Consider the following 15,879-nt stretch of genomic DNA (forward strand, 5'->3'; position numbering starts at 1 on the left):
AAAATGCATGGACTTCAACTCCCAGGATTCCCCAGCCAGCCATGCTGGCTGGGGAATTCTGGGAGTTGAAGTCCACGCATCTTAAAGTTGCCAAGGTTGAGAAACTGACTTAGAACGATCCCACTGTGCTCGTAACCAGGATCATCTGGGGGAATAGGAGTGGGGGTGGTATTAATCTATGTGTTTTTTTTTCCTTTAGCTTCTATACTGCGTTTGCACCCTGTTCTCCACAACCCGAAGTCTATAGACCGGAACCAGTTGCAAAAACTCTGAAATAAACGAACAAACAAATCGTCTAAGTATGAAGCTGGCCCGCTACGACTAGTGAGAGAAAAAAAAAAAAAGCCATGTCATCCCCACACCGTACTACTCTGCTCTTCCTATCTCTACGTCCGGACGTTTAACCCCGTTAATCGCCAGAGAAGAAAAAGCTCTCGCTCGGCCGAAAACGCGGCGTGAATCTGCTTAGTCACCTCCTCCGCGACGTGACAGGTGACGTCATGGGACCCTCGTGCGCGCCCGCCGCCTTCAAACGCCTTCTTCTGCCCTCGCCTAGCATGGCGGCCGCGGCAGCTGCTTTTCTGGAAGAGTGACGGGGAAGGCGGGGGGGGGGCAGTAGGAAAGGTTGCTGTTGCGCGCGCAGCACCGACAGGCGGCGAGGGTCACTTTCGAGGGAGCATCGCGCGCCCTCCCTCGCTGTGACCTCTTCCTTTTTTTTTTTTTTAAGTCTTATCCTCGCGAGACTCAGGTAAAGAAGCCGAGCAGTCGGGAAACCCCCATCCCCCCGCCACTTCCCAAAAGGGGAGTGGAAGGAAAAGCAGCCTCAGGGTTCGTTCGCGCGTGGTGCCTCTTGGTCGCGTGCCGTCCTGTCCCGTCCCGTCCCGTCCCGTCCCGTGGGGGCTGGGCGGTTAGTTGCGCACGCAGGGGGCAGTTGTCGCGGGAGGGGGGGAGGCCGTGATGGGAGGTCGGGAGTCCTGATATGTGGGCGCGTGGGGGGACTCCCTTCCCCTCTCTCTCTCTCTCCCCCTTCCCGTTTTCCCCCTCCACTTCTATTAGGGTCGCCTCATAGGGCTACTGTGGCCTCGTCCCAGTCACCAAATGCTTCCTTTCATCTCTTGTATGCCCCAGTCTCCTCAGAGGTAGCTGGGGAACATGGGGATAGTAGTCACGGGCCTGTTCTAAGGGTGGGGGTACCGTTTGGTCGCAGGAGGTGGAACTTGGCCTGGCCTGCGCCTTCAGAGGGGCTGTGTGTGAAGGGCAGGCTGATCCTCGCACCCCACAGTGTCTGCGTTAGTCACACTTTGGGGCTGTGGAGGGACCCGGTGCCTCTCCCCATTAAAAAGGGGAAGAGAGCAATGTGGAAAAGGGGTACATGGCCTGTGATCTGAGTATAGGGGTCCTGTCCACTGTGTGGGCTAATAGGACAGCTCTTGTTCCCGTCTTGCCTGCCACTAGGGTTAAAAATCTCGTGTCCAAAAGGTTTTTGCCCGCCATAATTGATTGATGCAATATCCTTGTTGTCATTATGGTGGGAGTACATACATTTGCAGAGGTAATTGTCAACCGTTAATCAATACCTGTACATAGGCCAGACCAGAAATCAGCTCCACAGGAAGGATAAAACTTTTATTGAGAATGGCTATAATAACAGAATTTTGCAGGTCTGATTGTGCTGTATCTTTTCCTCCTCCTCCTGATTTTAAAAAGTGTTTCAGCCCCTTTTGCCTAAATAATAGTTTTTCATATTTCCATCAAGGTCATCTTCCTCACTCTCTACAATAACTCTAACCCATTTGGTGGGAGGAAAGCACAAGACAAAATAACTGAGCATAACCAATTGGTGCATGAAACTTACTGGCAGGCAAAAATATGGGTGGGCAAAAAAAGAACAAGAGCCAATAGGACTGCTGTTCCTGTCTTGATAACTGAATGCGGGTATAAAGTTTTGAAATGAATGAGGGCCAGACTCCTCCTCCTTAAAAAATAAAAATGATAGATATCTGTAGCACAGCAAGCTCACCTACCCAGAAAAGAGGTAAGTTAAAATGATAAAGAACATCCTAGAAGGCTAGAGGTAAGGGGCGGAGTAACTTCATATATTTGTTTTGTTGTAAATGGATTTTTTGTAATTGGCCATTTCCCCTCTGGTAGGTGTTTTGTAACATTGTTCAAAACACTTTCTCAAATTTCCAGTTAGGCCCACCACCTCTAAAACCTTGTGGTTCCTAAATTTATGTTATTCCCAATGATTGTAAAACATCTTCTAAGCTGCAAGTGTTTGACAGATATTAATTGATGCCTTTAAATATTAAAGAGGTTTTTTTTACCTACTTCACCCTCCTTCATAATCTAGGCAATAAAATAATTAGTGTAATGATATAATTTTAAATAGGGAAAGGTAAGTTCTTTGGTATTAGTTATTTGCTTCATATGTTCATATAGCAATGAAAATTATATGAGCTATTGAACTGAGAAGTAGAAGATAGCAAAGCCCTTTGACTCGAGTATTATTTTAGCAATTGGTAACTTTTCACTTACTGTAATTGTGTAATTTATTTGGATATTAGAATCACTTTCAACATCTGGAGATGTCAATCTGATTATCTCCACGATGGTTTAAACTCAAATGACTTTGGCGGTTGGGGTTACATTATAAAATAAATTTACTTGCTTATTTTCAAAGTTTGGTGACAGTAGCATTCTGATGTTGTGACTTTTGTGGGATATCACAGCCAGGGTACTGTAAATTCTCTTGAAAAGCATAAGTGAAAGCTCTGTTGAATTTATTGCAATCCAAAAGCCTTTAATATAATGAATTAATACAGGTGGTCTTTGCTTAGCAACCACTGGTTCAATGACCATTCAAACTTACAACAGTGCTGAATGAGTGATACGACCAATCCTTGAAGTTCTGGCTGTCACAGAACCCTGTGCTCATGTGGTCACAATCCATGCGCTTGGTGCCCAGCTTGCAGTTACAATGTTGCAGTATCCTGGGGTCACATGATTGCTATTTGCAACCTTTGCCGGCCTCACACGAGCAAATCAATGGGGATTGCTCCCCATTGCAGCAGGAGGTCGCAAACAGTGACCATGTGACGTCCTTGCTTAACAACCTGTGCTGATTTGCTTAACAGTGGTAACCAGAAGTGCCAGAATTTCCATCACTAACAGTCTGGTCACATGACATTATGCTTTACGACCATGTTGCTTAGCGACAGAAAATCCAGTCCCAATTGCTATCATTAACTGAGGACTACCTGTATGTCATGAAGTAGTTAACACTGTGTGCTTGTACGCGCGTGCGTGTCTTCGAGTCAGTGTTGACTCCTGGCGACTGACTGGACTAGTTCCTGCAGTTTTCTTGGCAAGATTTCACAATTGGTTTGCCATTGCCTGCTTCCTAGGGCTGAGAGAGAGTGGCCCAAAGCCACCCAGCTGGCTTCATGCTAAGGTGAGACTAGAACTCACAGTCTCCCAGTTTAGCCTTAATAAAGACATATCTTACATAGCTTTTGCATAGTCTGAGATGAGAGAATCAGAAGGTGTTTGGATTTCTTCCATTCTTAGGTTTATTATTTAGTTTCAGATTTTAGTTTACCACAAGCTCAATGACTGTTTTACTACATTTCAGTTTTAACAGTTTCAGAGACTGCATGAGAAGTCAAATCCTCAGTCCCTGAAAGTTGCCTGCTAGCAAGTCCCATTGCCTCTCTAAAATTACATTGTTCTTCAGCATTAAACACATTGTTATAATTGTGCATGCAATATTACTTGAAAACATATTGCTATAAAAGATGTCTCAAATAGATGTATATAGGCTTTCAAAGCTTTTAATAATTTTGTATATGATGCATATCTATAGTAATTTCGGTAACAAGGGATTCAGGCACAATCAACAATAGGAGTATGCACCTGTTTGGATTTGAGGGCAAAAAGGTGTTTTGCACCAAGTTGAGCACTCATGTAGATCCTTCTGCAATTCCTTAAAACAGCCCCACTCCTTTTCTTGGGATTGCATAGCAGCTGCGGAGAACAGCTACACAATCCCAGAAAAAGAAACAGCTGCTTTAAGGGTTAGAAGAGAAAGCGGGGCTTACTAGAAAGTATTAAAATGGCAAATTATTACTAACTTATGTCCTATAGAAAGATAGACAGCTGAACCAATTATTTGCATATTTTATTGTACAAGTTACGGCAGGGACATCTGCATCTAAAGACAGCTTCTGAAACAGATGATAGAATGACAAACATGTTCAGATTGGATTTATCTTTAAAAAATTCAAAAATAACTTGAATAATAGCTGAAATTGTTATTGAAATATATTGTGCTATCAATTTGTTTAATTAGAGGTTTGAAATATAGCCAAATAACATCAGTTTTTTTTTATGTATTTGGGGAGTCCAGGAAATTAGGCTGAACATATTATGCTCCAAGCAATGACAATGTCAGTTGAGAACACTGAAAACATAAGCACAACATATCCTCACTCAGGAAAGAAAATCACTCGTTGATCCTTGGGCTGGTTGCAATTTATCAGTTGCACAGAATGCCTAAACCAGCATTACCAGATAGCTGATTGCTGGTAAAGGGGGAGGGTCAGCTTTCTCAAACCCTCACCAGAGAGCTGATTTTCCTGCTTTCCTATGCAGTTCCCCCAGTTGTTGATCAGTTGTTCAGCAGGTTGTGGGGAACTGCCAGATGTAGTAGAACTGGCAGTTGTGCCTTCTGTGCCCCTACCAAGGGGAAAAAAAGAATGGGGTAGAGGAGAACACCCAAGACCTAGGGAGAGGAGGATGTATAGGCATGTACAGACAAGCAAAGTGACCAATAGGTTGGACTCATCCCACCCCTTGTAGGTCATGTAACTGTCATCAGTGGCAAAGCATAGCAGACTGTGCACATCATGAAATTGTCATTAGTTGCTGTTGGTTTAAGAGGAAAACTCTTAACACCAATTCTTCTAACCACAACATAATGCTGACTTACCAGAGTTGAGGATAAGAAAAACATGGAAATGTGTCAAAATAAAACTCACTAGGAAATATTTGTATTGTGTTGAAATGCAAGTGGGAAAAAACCTTTAATTGCCTACAAGGACCCCAACATAATAACAATTTCTGTAATCAAGTATTATTTCAGAGAGTGGTACAGGTGCAAGTCACCAAGTTCGGGAATCCACTAGGATTCTTTGCCAAGGACCATTTCAGATCTCTAGTTGCTTCTTAATTTTCAAGAAAGACTATTTTTTGGTGGTCTTTTTTTTTTTATCTGAATGCACATTTTTTTTTCCAGTCCTTACGGCTATATTTCATGTTTTTGCAGTTAAAAAACCGTATTAAGAATGTGTGAATATTAGAAGTGGTAAACATGAAAAAGTCTTACTATTTGTCATTCTGTTTTCCTGTTTACGATTTCCTAAATAAAAATGTGTGATGGAATTTCTTATCGTTATGTTATTCAGGCAAGAAGCTTAGTGAAGTTTTTTCTGCGTCACCCTATAGAGGATTTTATAGAATCATAGAGTTCAAAGGGGCTGTTTACACTATCACATTCCATGCAGGAATCCAAATTAAAATATCCATGACCAGTAGATGTCCAGACCCTGATTGAACATATTCAGTGAAGGGATGTTCCAGCTCTCTGGACAATTGTTTCATCAGCTGAACCGATATTCCTGTTAGAATATTTTTCTTAATATTCAGCTTCCTGTAACTTAAATCCATTATTTCATGTCTTGTGTTCTGGGATGATAGAGATGAGATCTTGGTCTTCTGTGTGGCTTCGTTTAGTGTTGTTATATCCCACTTAGTGTTCTTAATGCTAAACATTCCCTGTTTTTTTTTTTCAGTTATTGCCCTTAGCTAAACTGTTCCAGTTAGTTTGGACTTATTAGAATGAAGTCTGACCAATGCAGAATAAATTATACTTCTGTTGATACAACCTAACATTGCATTTATTTTTTTTCTAAACCATTGTCACACTGATGAGTCATATGAATCAGTTTGCAGTCTTGCTATTCCAAGATCTTTTTTCACAAGTACTATTAGTCAGGTGATCTTAAGATATATGTAATGATAAATTTGTCAACTTGCTATAAAGTTTATATGACTTTTTTTTCCTCAGATATTTATGTTGATATGTGAACCAGCAGTGCAATAATAAATGTGTGCTGACTTAATAGTGGTTGTGTAAATAATCAGAATATGCCTGTAAATTGAAAAATGAAAATGTATATTTTTCCTTATTAGATTATAAACGAAGAAAACATTACGTGGACCATAATCCAACTCAATGGCATCTGCTACTGCTGTACCTGTAGGTTTTCACTATGAAACAAAATATGTTGTCCTCAGCTACTTGGGTCTTTTGTCACCAGAAAAGCCTCAGGAACAGCCCTCTCTGTCAACTCAAGGTAAGAGATTCAGTTCATTTGCAGTTAAATATATAATAAATGAAATTTTAAAATATTTTTAAAATGTAAAATGTGAACACTGTTTTACTAAATGATAAGATAATATACCAAAATCTGATGCTGATAAAAAGGATAGTTATTGATATTTTAACTTAATAAATAATGTTGTATGTATTTCAAAATGTTTGTCTTTTACCTTTAATATGATATAATTCCTGCCCATTGGGACTGGTTCTCAAAATAATTTTTAATAATATTATTAAAAATATTTAATAATATTTTAATAATTTAAAATATTATGCACATGAGTAATGCATAACATTAAATAGATTATGGTAATAATAATAGTAAGAATTAGCTTTAACAATAGGAAATTGTTACATTTACATTTGATATATATTTTGTATATCTGAACCACCAAATGGTTCTGGAACATTAATAGTTCATTTCCAGGTTTGTGGACAATATTATACATTTAAGATTACTGTATTACTGCCCTACAGTGAGAAGAGGAAATTTTATAATCCCTTTGAAACAGGGCATATTGTTCTATATATTATTTTACCTGTATGGCGCCAAATCTTTGCAGAATCATGGCAGCAAACAACATAGCAAAATACAATAATATGTTATGGTAAAGAAAAAGCAAACTGCAGGTTCATAATCAAAAACCAAAAATAGCAATTAATATGCAGTGAATAAGTAAATAAATGAATAAGCATCCAAATGCTGATGGTCATTCCCTGAAGGCCCTGCAGAAAAGTTTGGCCTTCAGTAACTTCCAGAAGCCAGCCATTGAGGAGCCAGCCTATGTTCTAGAGGGAAGCTTTTTCAGAGCATTGGTGCCATAGTGGAAAATAGTACTTTCTGACCTTAGTCTCCTCACCTCCCAAAACTGAAGTACTATACCACAAATTTGTAGTTACATAAGGATCAGTGTTTCTTCTTTCCTATCACCAAATTAAGCTTTTTGTAGACACTGTCATACTTGGACCAGTCAGAAAGTTTCACTTGGAAGTAACACATCTTACTTTATTTTTCTAGAGGTGGGAAGCATTTTTTCTACTATTCACTTGCAAACAGCTTTGTGAGTAAGAAGGAAAAATAACAGAATAATAAAACATTCTAGTTAGTAAAGAGTATAATATTTAATTGGTCTCTGTAGCTGGACATTTTTCTATTGCTGACTGTTTATCAAACCAAGCTTAAAATCAGTTAATATCTGCAGAGTTCCCTCTTTTAGATCCAGTGAACTGGAATAGTTTTTTAATCTTTAGCACATTTAAAATTCTGCTTGAATGCAAAGCCAAGAAATGGGAAAGCTTTGATAGTGTATTTGTTATCTAAACAGTATCTTTGTGTAATGAACAGATTTAATTTTCTTTTCCTAATTGTTTTTAGCATTATTTCTTAATCTTGGCAGACATGAGCTTCATTGCAGAAGTTCTGTAGAAAAACAATAAACTTTTATGATGTATAGGGCTGAGGATTTTAAAGATTAGTTAGTATTGTATCACCGCCCCCAAAAACTTTTATCCAGAGAAGGAGCCTGCTCTTACATAGTGATTTTGGTAGTAGACAGTGGGATTATGGCATAGAAGGAGAATTATAGAATACACATGCACACACAAACACAAACACAATTAAGAATTTTGATTATAATAGTAAAATCTAATACAAACTAAACTTAAGAAAAGAAAATAGAGAGGAGTAAAAAGTACAAAGAAAAAAAAGAAGAAAAAGAAAAGTAAAAATATAATAAAGAGAAAATTATATAAAGAAGTGACTTCCAACCTTCATAACAGTTAGTATAAGCAAACTTAGTAACTCTTCATCCTCTCTAAAGTTAGAAACATTTATCTCTTCATCCCATATCCCATCTCTTACCTATAAACAAATCCATAAAGCATCATCTTTTCGGTTCTGGTGTCAGCAGAAAGTCCATAAAGGGTAGTCAGCAGTAACAACATACAGTGGTACCTCTACTTACGAACTTAATCCGTTCCGTGACTCTGATCGCAAGTCGACTTGGTTGCAAGTCGAAGTAAATTTTCCCATAAGGTTCAATGTAATTACCGTTAATCTGTTCCGGCGTCCGCGGACCACACGTCAGGGGCGGAAAAACAGCCGCTGACCACGCGGCAGGGCAGAAAAAATGGCCGCGGACCATGTGGAACGGGCGGAAAAATGGCCGCGGACCACGTGGAACGGGCGGAAAATGGCCGCGGACCACATGGAACGGGCAGAAAAATGGCCACGGACCACGTGGAACAGGCAGGAAATGGCCGCGGACCACGTGGCACGGGCAGAAAAATGGCCGTGGACCACGTGGCACAGGCAAAAAATGGCCGTGGACCACGTGGAACGGGCGGAAAATGGCTCGTAAGTCGAGGTGAGTTCGTAAGTAGAGGTAAATTTTTGGGGCCGGAGCTGATCGTATCTCGAAAACTTCGTAAGTAGGGGCGTTCGTAAGTAGAGGTACCACTGTATCTTGTTTTAACCTTGATCAAATAAACCAATCTTACATTCCTTCCTTTTACTTCTAACAGCCTTAATCTTTAGTTCCTTCAAATATTGTTGTAGGATTTGATTCCATTTCTTCTTTGTCCCATTGCACAGAGTTCTTCAAGGCTTTAACAAGCTTCTTTTGTAAATCCAAAATATTACCCAGTTCACTCTCTTGGTTTGTCATTTGTGTTTCCCTTTGAAATTTTAAAACCTCAGCCAACTTCTTTTGTAGATCCAGTGAAACATCCTTTTCTAACTCATTCTCTTAGCCTGTCAGTTGTAAATCCACTTTTGATACTGTATCTATCTTATCAGATAAAATTTGTTCTACATCTGACATTTCTTCAATAACATCTTTTGGATGTAGTCTATCCATAGAAGCAGACATCATTACTGACATTGTTGATATTGTGGCTATTATTTTCTGATTCCATTCTTCAAAAGTCTCCTTCAGTATTTTTATTGTCATACTGTTTTGCACCATCTTACAGGCTTGTATATATTTCCTGTACCTAAAATATTTAGTCCCCTCTAGTGTCCAGTTTTTGAAATCATGAAATTCTTTATCTATGTTGTCTTGTAAAAACCAAAAAAACCTTACTGTAGGATCTATTTCCTACAGTAAGCTGTTTGTACTTTATAATTAATTCCAAAATCTTATTGTAAAAGTTTCAATATTCCAATTTTATCTGGACCATTAGTCTGTTTATAACTTTCTAGGATCAAAATCTTATTTAGCTTTTTGTGACTTATTTCAGATTCTTTAAATTCTTAAGCTTATGATTAAAATTTTCTTTCATCCAGGATTAAAGGCAGACTAACCCAGCATTTTCAGATTTGTCATTCCAAAGGTTTCTAATAGCTTAGAAACAGTGAGCAATTTCCAAAAGTGATTAGAAAGTGAGGTTTGCAAACTTAGTGTTCTTTAAAAGTCTCCGCTGTGGTTGCAAGCAAGATGGCTAATCCTGTTGTCTACTGGTGCTCAAACCTGTGGTCTCCTCGCAGGGAGCAGCCATCTGGAGAACATGAGGTCAGTCTCCTGTCTCTCTCTATCTGGAGAGGTTCCAAGGAACCAATCTACTCACCAGTTCCTTCGTCATTGCCACAATCGTTGGCTTTGCTTTTGCAGAGTCGTCTTCAGTTCACCATACTTCCCCCAGAAGTCCAGAATTATAGAACATATAGTGAAGGGAAACCTATCTCCTGTCATACTTTATTTCTTAATTAATTTATGAGCAACTTGACTTATAACTACTGTTAAAAAATTACAATTGATATAACATTATAACTGGGAGCTCTGCAGCACACAAATCCCAAGGGCCTTCCAGAATGGCCATGTTTTATGAACTTTCAGAAGGCCGTGAAGGGGATTACATCTGCCTGTGGGAAGGAGCAAATTTTTTGAAATAAGAGGAACCCCTGTACTTGCAGAGAATGCACACTTTCAGACTCCATCCTGACACTTCTCTCAATAGGTGGAAGTCTTCACCAGGCATTCTCTGCCCTCCAGTTGGCCAGGCAGAATCTACATGGGATAAGTGATCTCAAAGTTAGCCAGGCCTGGGCTAATAACCAGGACCTTGAATTGCACTTGAAAACATATTAGTGCCAGTGCAGCTCTCATAATGTTGTTACAAAGCAATAATGTCACTGTCCATTAATCATATAGGCTGCTGTATTTTGCATCAACTAAAGTTTCCAGGTGGTCTTCAAGGACAACCCTGCATAAAGCAAATTACAGTAATCCATATGAGAGATTACAAGGGTGTGAGTAACAGTCTTCAATGTCCCCTGTTCTTGGTAAGGCTGTAGTTGGCACAGCAGCCTAAGTTGGGCAAGAGCCTTCCTGTCATGCCTCCATCTTCTGTTCCAGCAGGAACTGTAAATTCAGGAGCATCCCCAGATTCCAGCCCTGATAAAAGGGAGCATCACCTTACTGAGAATCAAAGATGGCATAATGCCAGAATCAGTGAGGACCTGAATGAATGACCTCTCCCAATGATCTCGTAGAGATGTTAAATAGTATGGGGAAGAGAGCCTGTCTCTGTGACATCCCACAGTTGAGTGACCATGAGGTTGTCCTCTCATTCCTCCATCATTATCAACTGGAACTGCCATCCCAGGAAAACTTTACTGCAAAACAGTGCCACCTACCCCAACCCTTGCAGGCAGTCCAGGAAGATACCATGATTGATGGTACTGAATGCTGCTTAGAGATACAGTAAGACTAGGAAAAATATACTCTCCCCATCTAGGTACCAACAGAGATCATTCCAAGAGTGACTAGCACAGCTTCTGTCCCATACTCAGGTTTGAACTTGAACAGAAAGTATCAAAATAATCATCCATGATCCTTAGCAGCTGATGTCCTACAATCTTGTTCAAAATCGTCTCCCAAAAAGGAAGACTGGAGACCAGACAAACTGTTCAGTACAATTGGACTGAGATGTGGCTTTTTCAGAAATGGGTGCACTTGAATCCATCCACATGCACACATATTCCTTGCTTATCTGAAAAAGCCAGGTGAAGCATGGGCCCAGCTCGAAGGTGGCAGAACTCAAGTTACAGAAAACCCTAACTAATTCCTCAGAATCCATAAGTTTAAAGGAATCCAAAATAATTTTGCAAGGCATAGCTGCAATCTAAACTACAGCAAATATAAGCAGCTTTATCGGCAAAATGTCTAGCAAACATGTCATTGCAGCCTGGAGGGAGATCATCCCACTCATCTTACTCCAAAAGCTAATTGGCCATGACATATTTTTAATACATATCCAATTTGCTAAGAGCAGGAAAGTACTGATATTTTGCTGTTCTTCTTGCCACAGCTTAAGTTTGAACACATACTGTGCTCACTCATGCTCATCTTCTGCCTGGGATATTAGGTATTGCTTCTGCCACTTGATCTCCTGGAGCTCCTTAGTAAAACAAAGGCTCTTTTGGGATTAGCAGAGAGAGGCCACTTGGTGATAATTTTATTCATTCATTCATTCATTCATTCATTCATTCATTCATTCATTCATTCACTCATTCAATTTATATGGCTGCCCACTCAAGTTCATGACTCCGAGCAGCTAACAGTGTTAAAAAATATATAAAATCACAAAAATATAAAACCATATCCCATACCTTCTTTGTGTCTACTTTCTGGAGCTTAATAAAGTGCACAGTGGAGATCCCTGTAAGATCATAGGGAAAATCCCCAAGTATCTGTTGAAAATCAGTTGAATCTTCACATCTGGGGTGGACCATTCTAATCAGTCCACTACTCTTGCAGAGGTAAGATGTGCCTTGAGCTGTATGTAAATATGACGAAAGACTAACCACAATGTCCTCCACCTTCTGATCACAAGGCATCTTGTGGGGGACAAATAATATCCTCCATACATGGTGCTGAAGTGCATATTAGGCAGAGCAGGTAAACTAATCACCCTGGAAAGGAAGGAGATAATTAACAAAAATCAGATTGTCACATTTCCCATAATTTGAAGGGAACCAATGTATGGGTACAATGAAGGACATCGCTTATGTTAGAAGGTGCTAGTATCAGTAGAAAGTGCAGGCTTGGAGTCTCTTTCGAAGAACAGAATGTAGAGGTGCCAGGTCAGCTCATAGTAAGGTCACTCCATGTTGTTACCAGATCCTACATTCCTGCAGTACTGTTTTAATTTACATTAAGTCCTTTGTAAATTCTGGGTATCATCTCCAGAGGGTATATAACCTGGAATCTTGTGCGTTTAGGGGCTCTTTTGTGTTTCTTTGACAAGTAGCCCAGTGATCAGTGCAATTGTACATATCAATTAAATATACTTTGTTGCATCTATCTCCAAATAAAGCATTTCTTATTTACTTGGGCATTTCCCCATAACAATCAGCTCTAAGTAATGTTAAGATCCAACTCATGGGTACCCATACGAGTTGGGCCGTTATCAGCCATGGAGGCCCTGACTTCCTAAGCCGCCTCAGGTCTTACCCCTAAGGCATACGTGATTGAAATCCTCCAGCACCAATAGGCAGGGGAAATAAAATACTCCCTGATGGAACCCAGGAGCTCATGTGATTTGATTCTAGCGATTTGGGTTTTACAAGGTTCTTCACCAATTTAAACTCAATCCTATTTGCCATTTCTAAATGTATACAGAACAAAAGTGTTTCTGGTTTGGTCATGATGAAGTGATAAATAAGGAGCAGTGACAGAAAAATACCTGAACGGAAAAGATCCATTCAGTTATTTTTTTTTTCTGCCATAATTCCTTGTATATATTACAGTCAGTTATAAGAGGGTGGACTATTTTATACTTGGAATATACCACATGAAGCCATTTAGTGCAGGCTGCTATACTGAGGGATATTATACCATCTGATGTTAGGTTTTTATCCATTGACAGTATAGTGGGTAAAAACCTAGTTTTAACTGAAACTTATTCTGAATGGCTATTTGGAATGTGAAGTGTCCATTCTTCCAAATACTTATTAAATATGAAAATATATCATTTTAACATATATATCATTCATGCATGATTCATCCAAATAGCCAGTCACCATGAATAAATTAGATTTAACAGTTCAGAATCTGGATTACTTGGGATATAATGAACTTGTCCATTATTTTAAGGAAAGGCCAGATTTATGTTTTGTTGGCTGCATGTGAAGTCTGCTAAAACTGAGTCTGTTAAATTGAGGTTTCTACCTTTGTTAACATTAAAAAAAAGTCTAATTATCAATATTTTTGTTTCAGTCAGGAAATCTGTGGATTAGTTCATTTTTTTAATATATTTGAAATTCTAATACACAGGAGTGCAACAATTCAGGCAAATTGGTTGTTTTTTGTTTTGTTTGTTTAAACTGGAAATAATTGTACATAGAAGTTCCTGCCAGGCGTCCAGTGTCACAATAATCTAGTTACTGCTATTAGTCTAAGTTAAATTAATGAGTATTGTCTATATTGTTGAATCTTGGCAGATGAACTTAACAAGAGAATCTGTCCATGTTGTAGAGTAATTATGACATGCTTATCTTCCTCTCACATTCCATAAAATGTAAGTTTAGGGAATAAAGAAAGAAGCACATTAAAAAGGTTTAAGACAATAAATGTATTGCTGCATGTAAAGAAAAATAAATTTAGGAAATAATAACTTTGCAACATTAATGTTGATTATATATTTATTACTTTACCTTTCTTTTAAAATGGTCATGACAATTTATAATAAACTTAAATATGCAATCAGACAAACAAACATTGTAAATAAAACTATTCTAAGAATTAATATTCCAGGAAATTTAAAATCAGATTGGCAGGTCTTTATAAGTACTGATACCCAAAGAGGTCACTTTAATCTTTCTTAATTTTCTTTAGTTCCTATTATTAAATATATATTTGCAATACAGTCCTATTAATGTACAAAGGATTCAGCTATATAGGTGTATTGTTCTTTATGATTAGTTTTCTTTAGTATATACTTTACTGTTTGAAAAAGTTGCTTGAATTCTTCTATGTATGAAGTATACAATCTTGCCTTTCTATGTTTATGACAAAATGGAGTATTTTTGTTTAGTGTAAATATATGTAATAGTGCTTAATCTTTGCTGCTCATCTGTGTGCATGTTTTGGGCTTTTTTTCAGTAACAGAATCATCTATGGTCTCACAAGCTTTAGAAAAAGAGATCCTAGAGAAAGTTAAAGCAGAAATTGAGGAAGAATTGAAACATCTTGACGAAGAAATTTTGGAAGGTCTGTACATGTTGGTGTACTTTCCTTCCTGTGTTGCTAATGTTATGAAAAGGTATTATAATTTTTCCTTGTTCCCAGAGGAAAGACTGTTAAACAAGCAGATCGCTAGCACTATTTGACCACTCATTACCTTGTTATTTGCAGCATTTGAAATGTTTGGTGTAAAGGTATAATCCAACAAGATTTAAATGTATTGTGGTTTCCTGTCTTGGTAATTTTTGTTGGGGGTTGAGTGGGCAGGAATAATGGTAGAAATCCTAAGTATTATTTCACTCTCTTTATTTTAGTAATAAATGATGGATTGCCTTCGATTCTTCTGTACCTTTATTGTGTTCTTCCTGAGCTGTATTCCTAATAAACACTTTAATGAATTCCTATTTTTATAATATATTTTCACTAATTATATTAAATCCTACATAAAGTAACTCTGCTGTTTATTTTCAGCTTTCACTACAACTGGCTTTGACTGCCACACATCTCCAGTATTTAGTCCTGCAAACCCAGAGACTTCAATTGAAGACTGCTTAGCTCATCTCGGGGAGAAGGTATTCCAAGAATTGAAAGAACCTCTTGAAAAGGCATTAGAGATCCTACTTAGCAAGTGAGTTCTCATTTGCTTTGCTCAGCAGGAAGGTACTTGCTCTTAAAATTCTCCCAATTTTGATAATGCTGATATGACTGAATTTTGCTACAGCTTTTTGTCACCCCGATTGACTTGCTCTCAAAAGTATGTGCTTGTTGATGGTTGTAGGAAATGAACTAGCAGTTTTCTATTACTTAAACCTGGAATTTTGATCCAGCACAAAGAAAGCAAATTCTTCCACTGGTAGATTTACAGTTGAGATTTCTCTGATATCCTTAAGAACATGAGATGTAAAAATTTGAGAAATGGTAAAGTGTTTAAGTAGATTGATCAACACATTTTTTTCTTTTATAACGATCTGATACTTGTCATAAAAATCACTTTAGGGTAATCCTCTACTAGCATTGTTCATTTAAAATCAGGCACATAAATAAATCGGCTAATAATAGCATTATTGTCTGATATTGTCACTGGAGTGAAGAAGCACTAATTTATGTTCTGCTCAATTTCACATGGCTCTTGTGATTTACAGTATAATGTATAATTGCTTGACAGCTCTCAGATGAACTTCCTGTCAGCCACATATGCTATTGAAGACAGGAAAAGCCTAGTGTTTGATATACAGTAGCTAATCACTTGTG

The 15,879-nt window shown here is 38.4% G+C and overlaps 1 protein-coding gene across 5 annotated transcripts in view; it reads left to right on the forward strand.

Annotated features, from left to right (window-relative positions):
- The first annotated feature begins 600 nt into the window (after nt 1-600).
- BCL2L13 (BCL2 like 13) overlaps nt 601-15,879 on the forward strand; it is a 36,106-nt gene continuing 20,827 nt past the window's right edge. The window contains exons 1-4 of one of the 5 annotated variants that reach the window (XM_088141274.1): nt 601-748; nt 6,253-6,416; nt 14,548-14,655; nt 15,100-15,256. In XM_088141274.1, coding sequence (XP_087997400.1) covers nt 6,296-6,416; nt 14,548-14,655; nt 15,100-15,256 — 386 coding nt within the window. In that variant the 5' untranslated portion in view covers nt 601-748; nt 6,253-6,295. The other 4 variants (XM_088141272.1, XM_088141275.1, XM_088141273.1 and 1 more) reach the window with 4 other exon arrangements.

The sequence above is a fragment of the Python bivittatus genome, unplaced genomic scaffold (genome assembly GCF_059951505.1).
Source record: "Python bivittatus isolate LINGU-HERP-01145 unplaced genomic scaffold, Pbiv_v1 ctg000330_np1212, whole genome shotgun sequence".
NCBI classification, from domain to species: Eukaryota; Metazoa; Chordata; class Lepidosauria; order Squamata; family Pythonidae; genus Python; species Python bivittatus.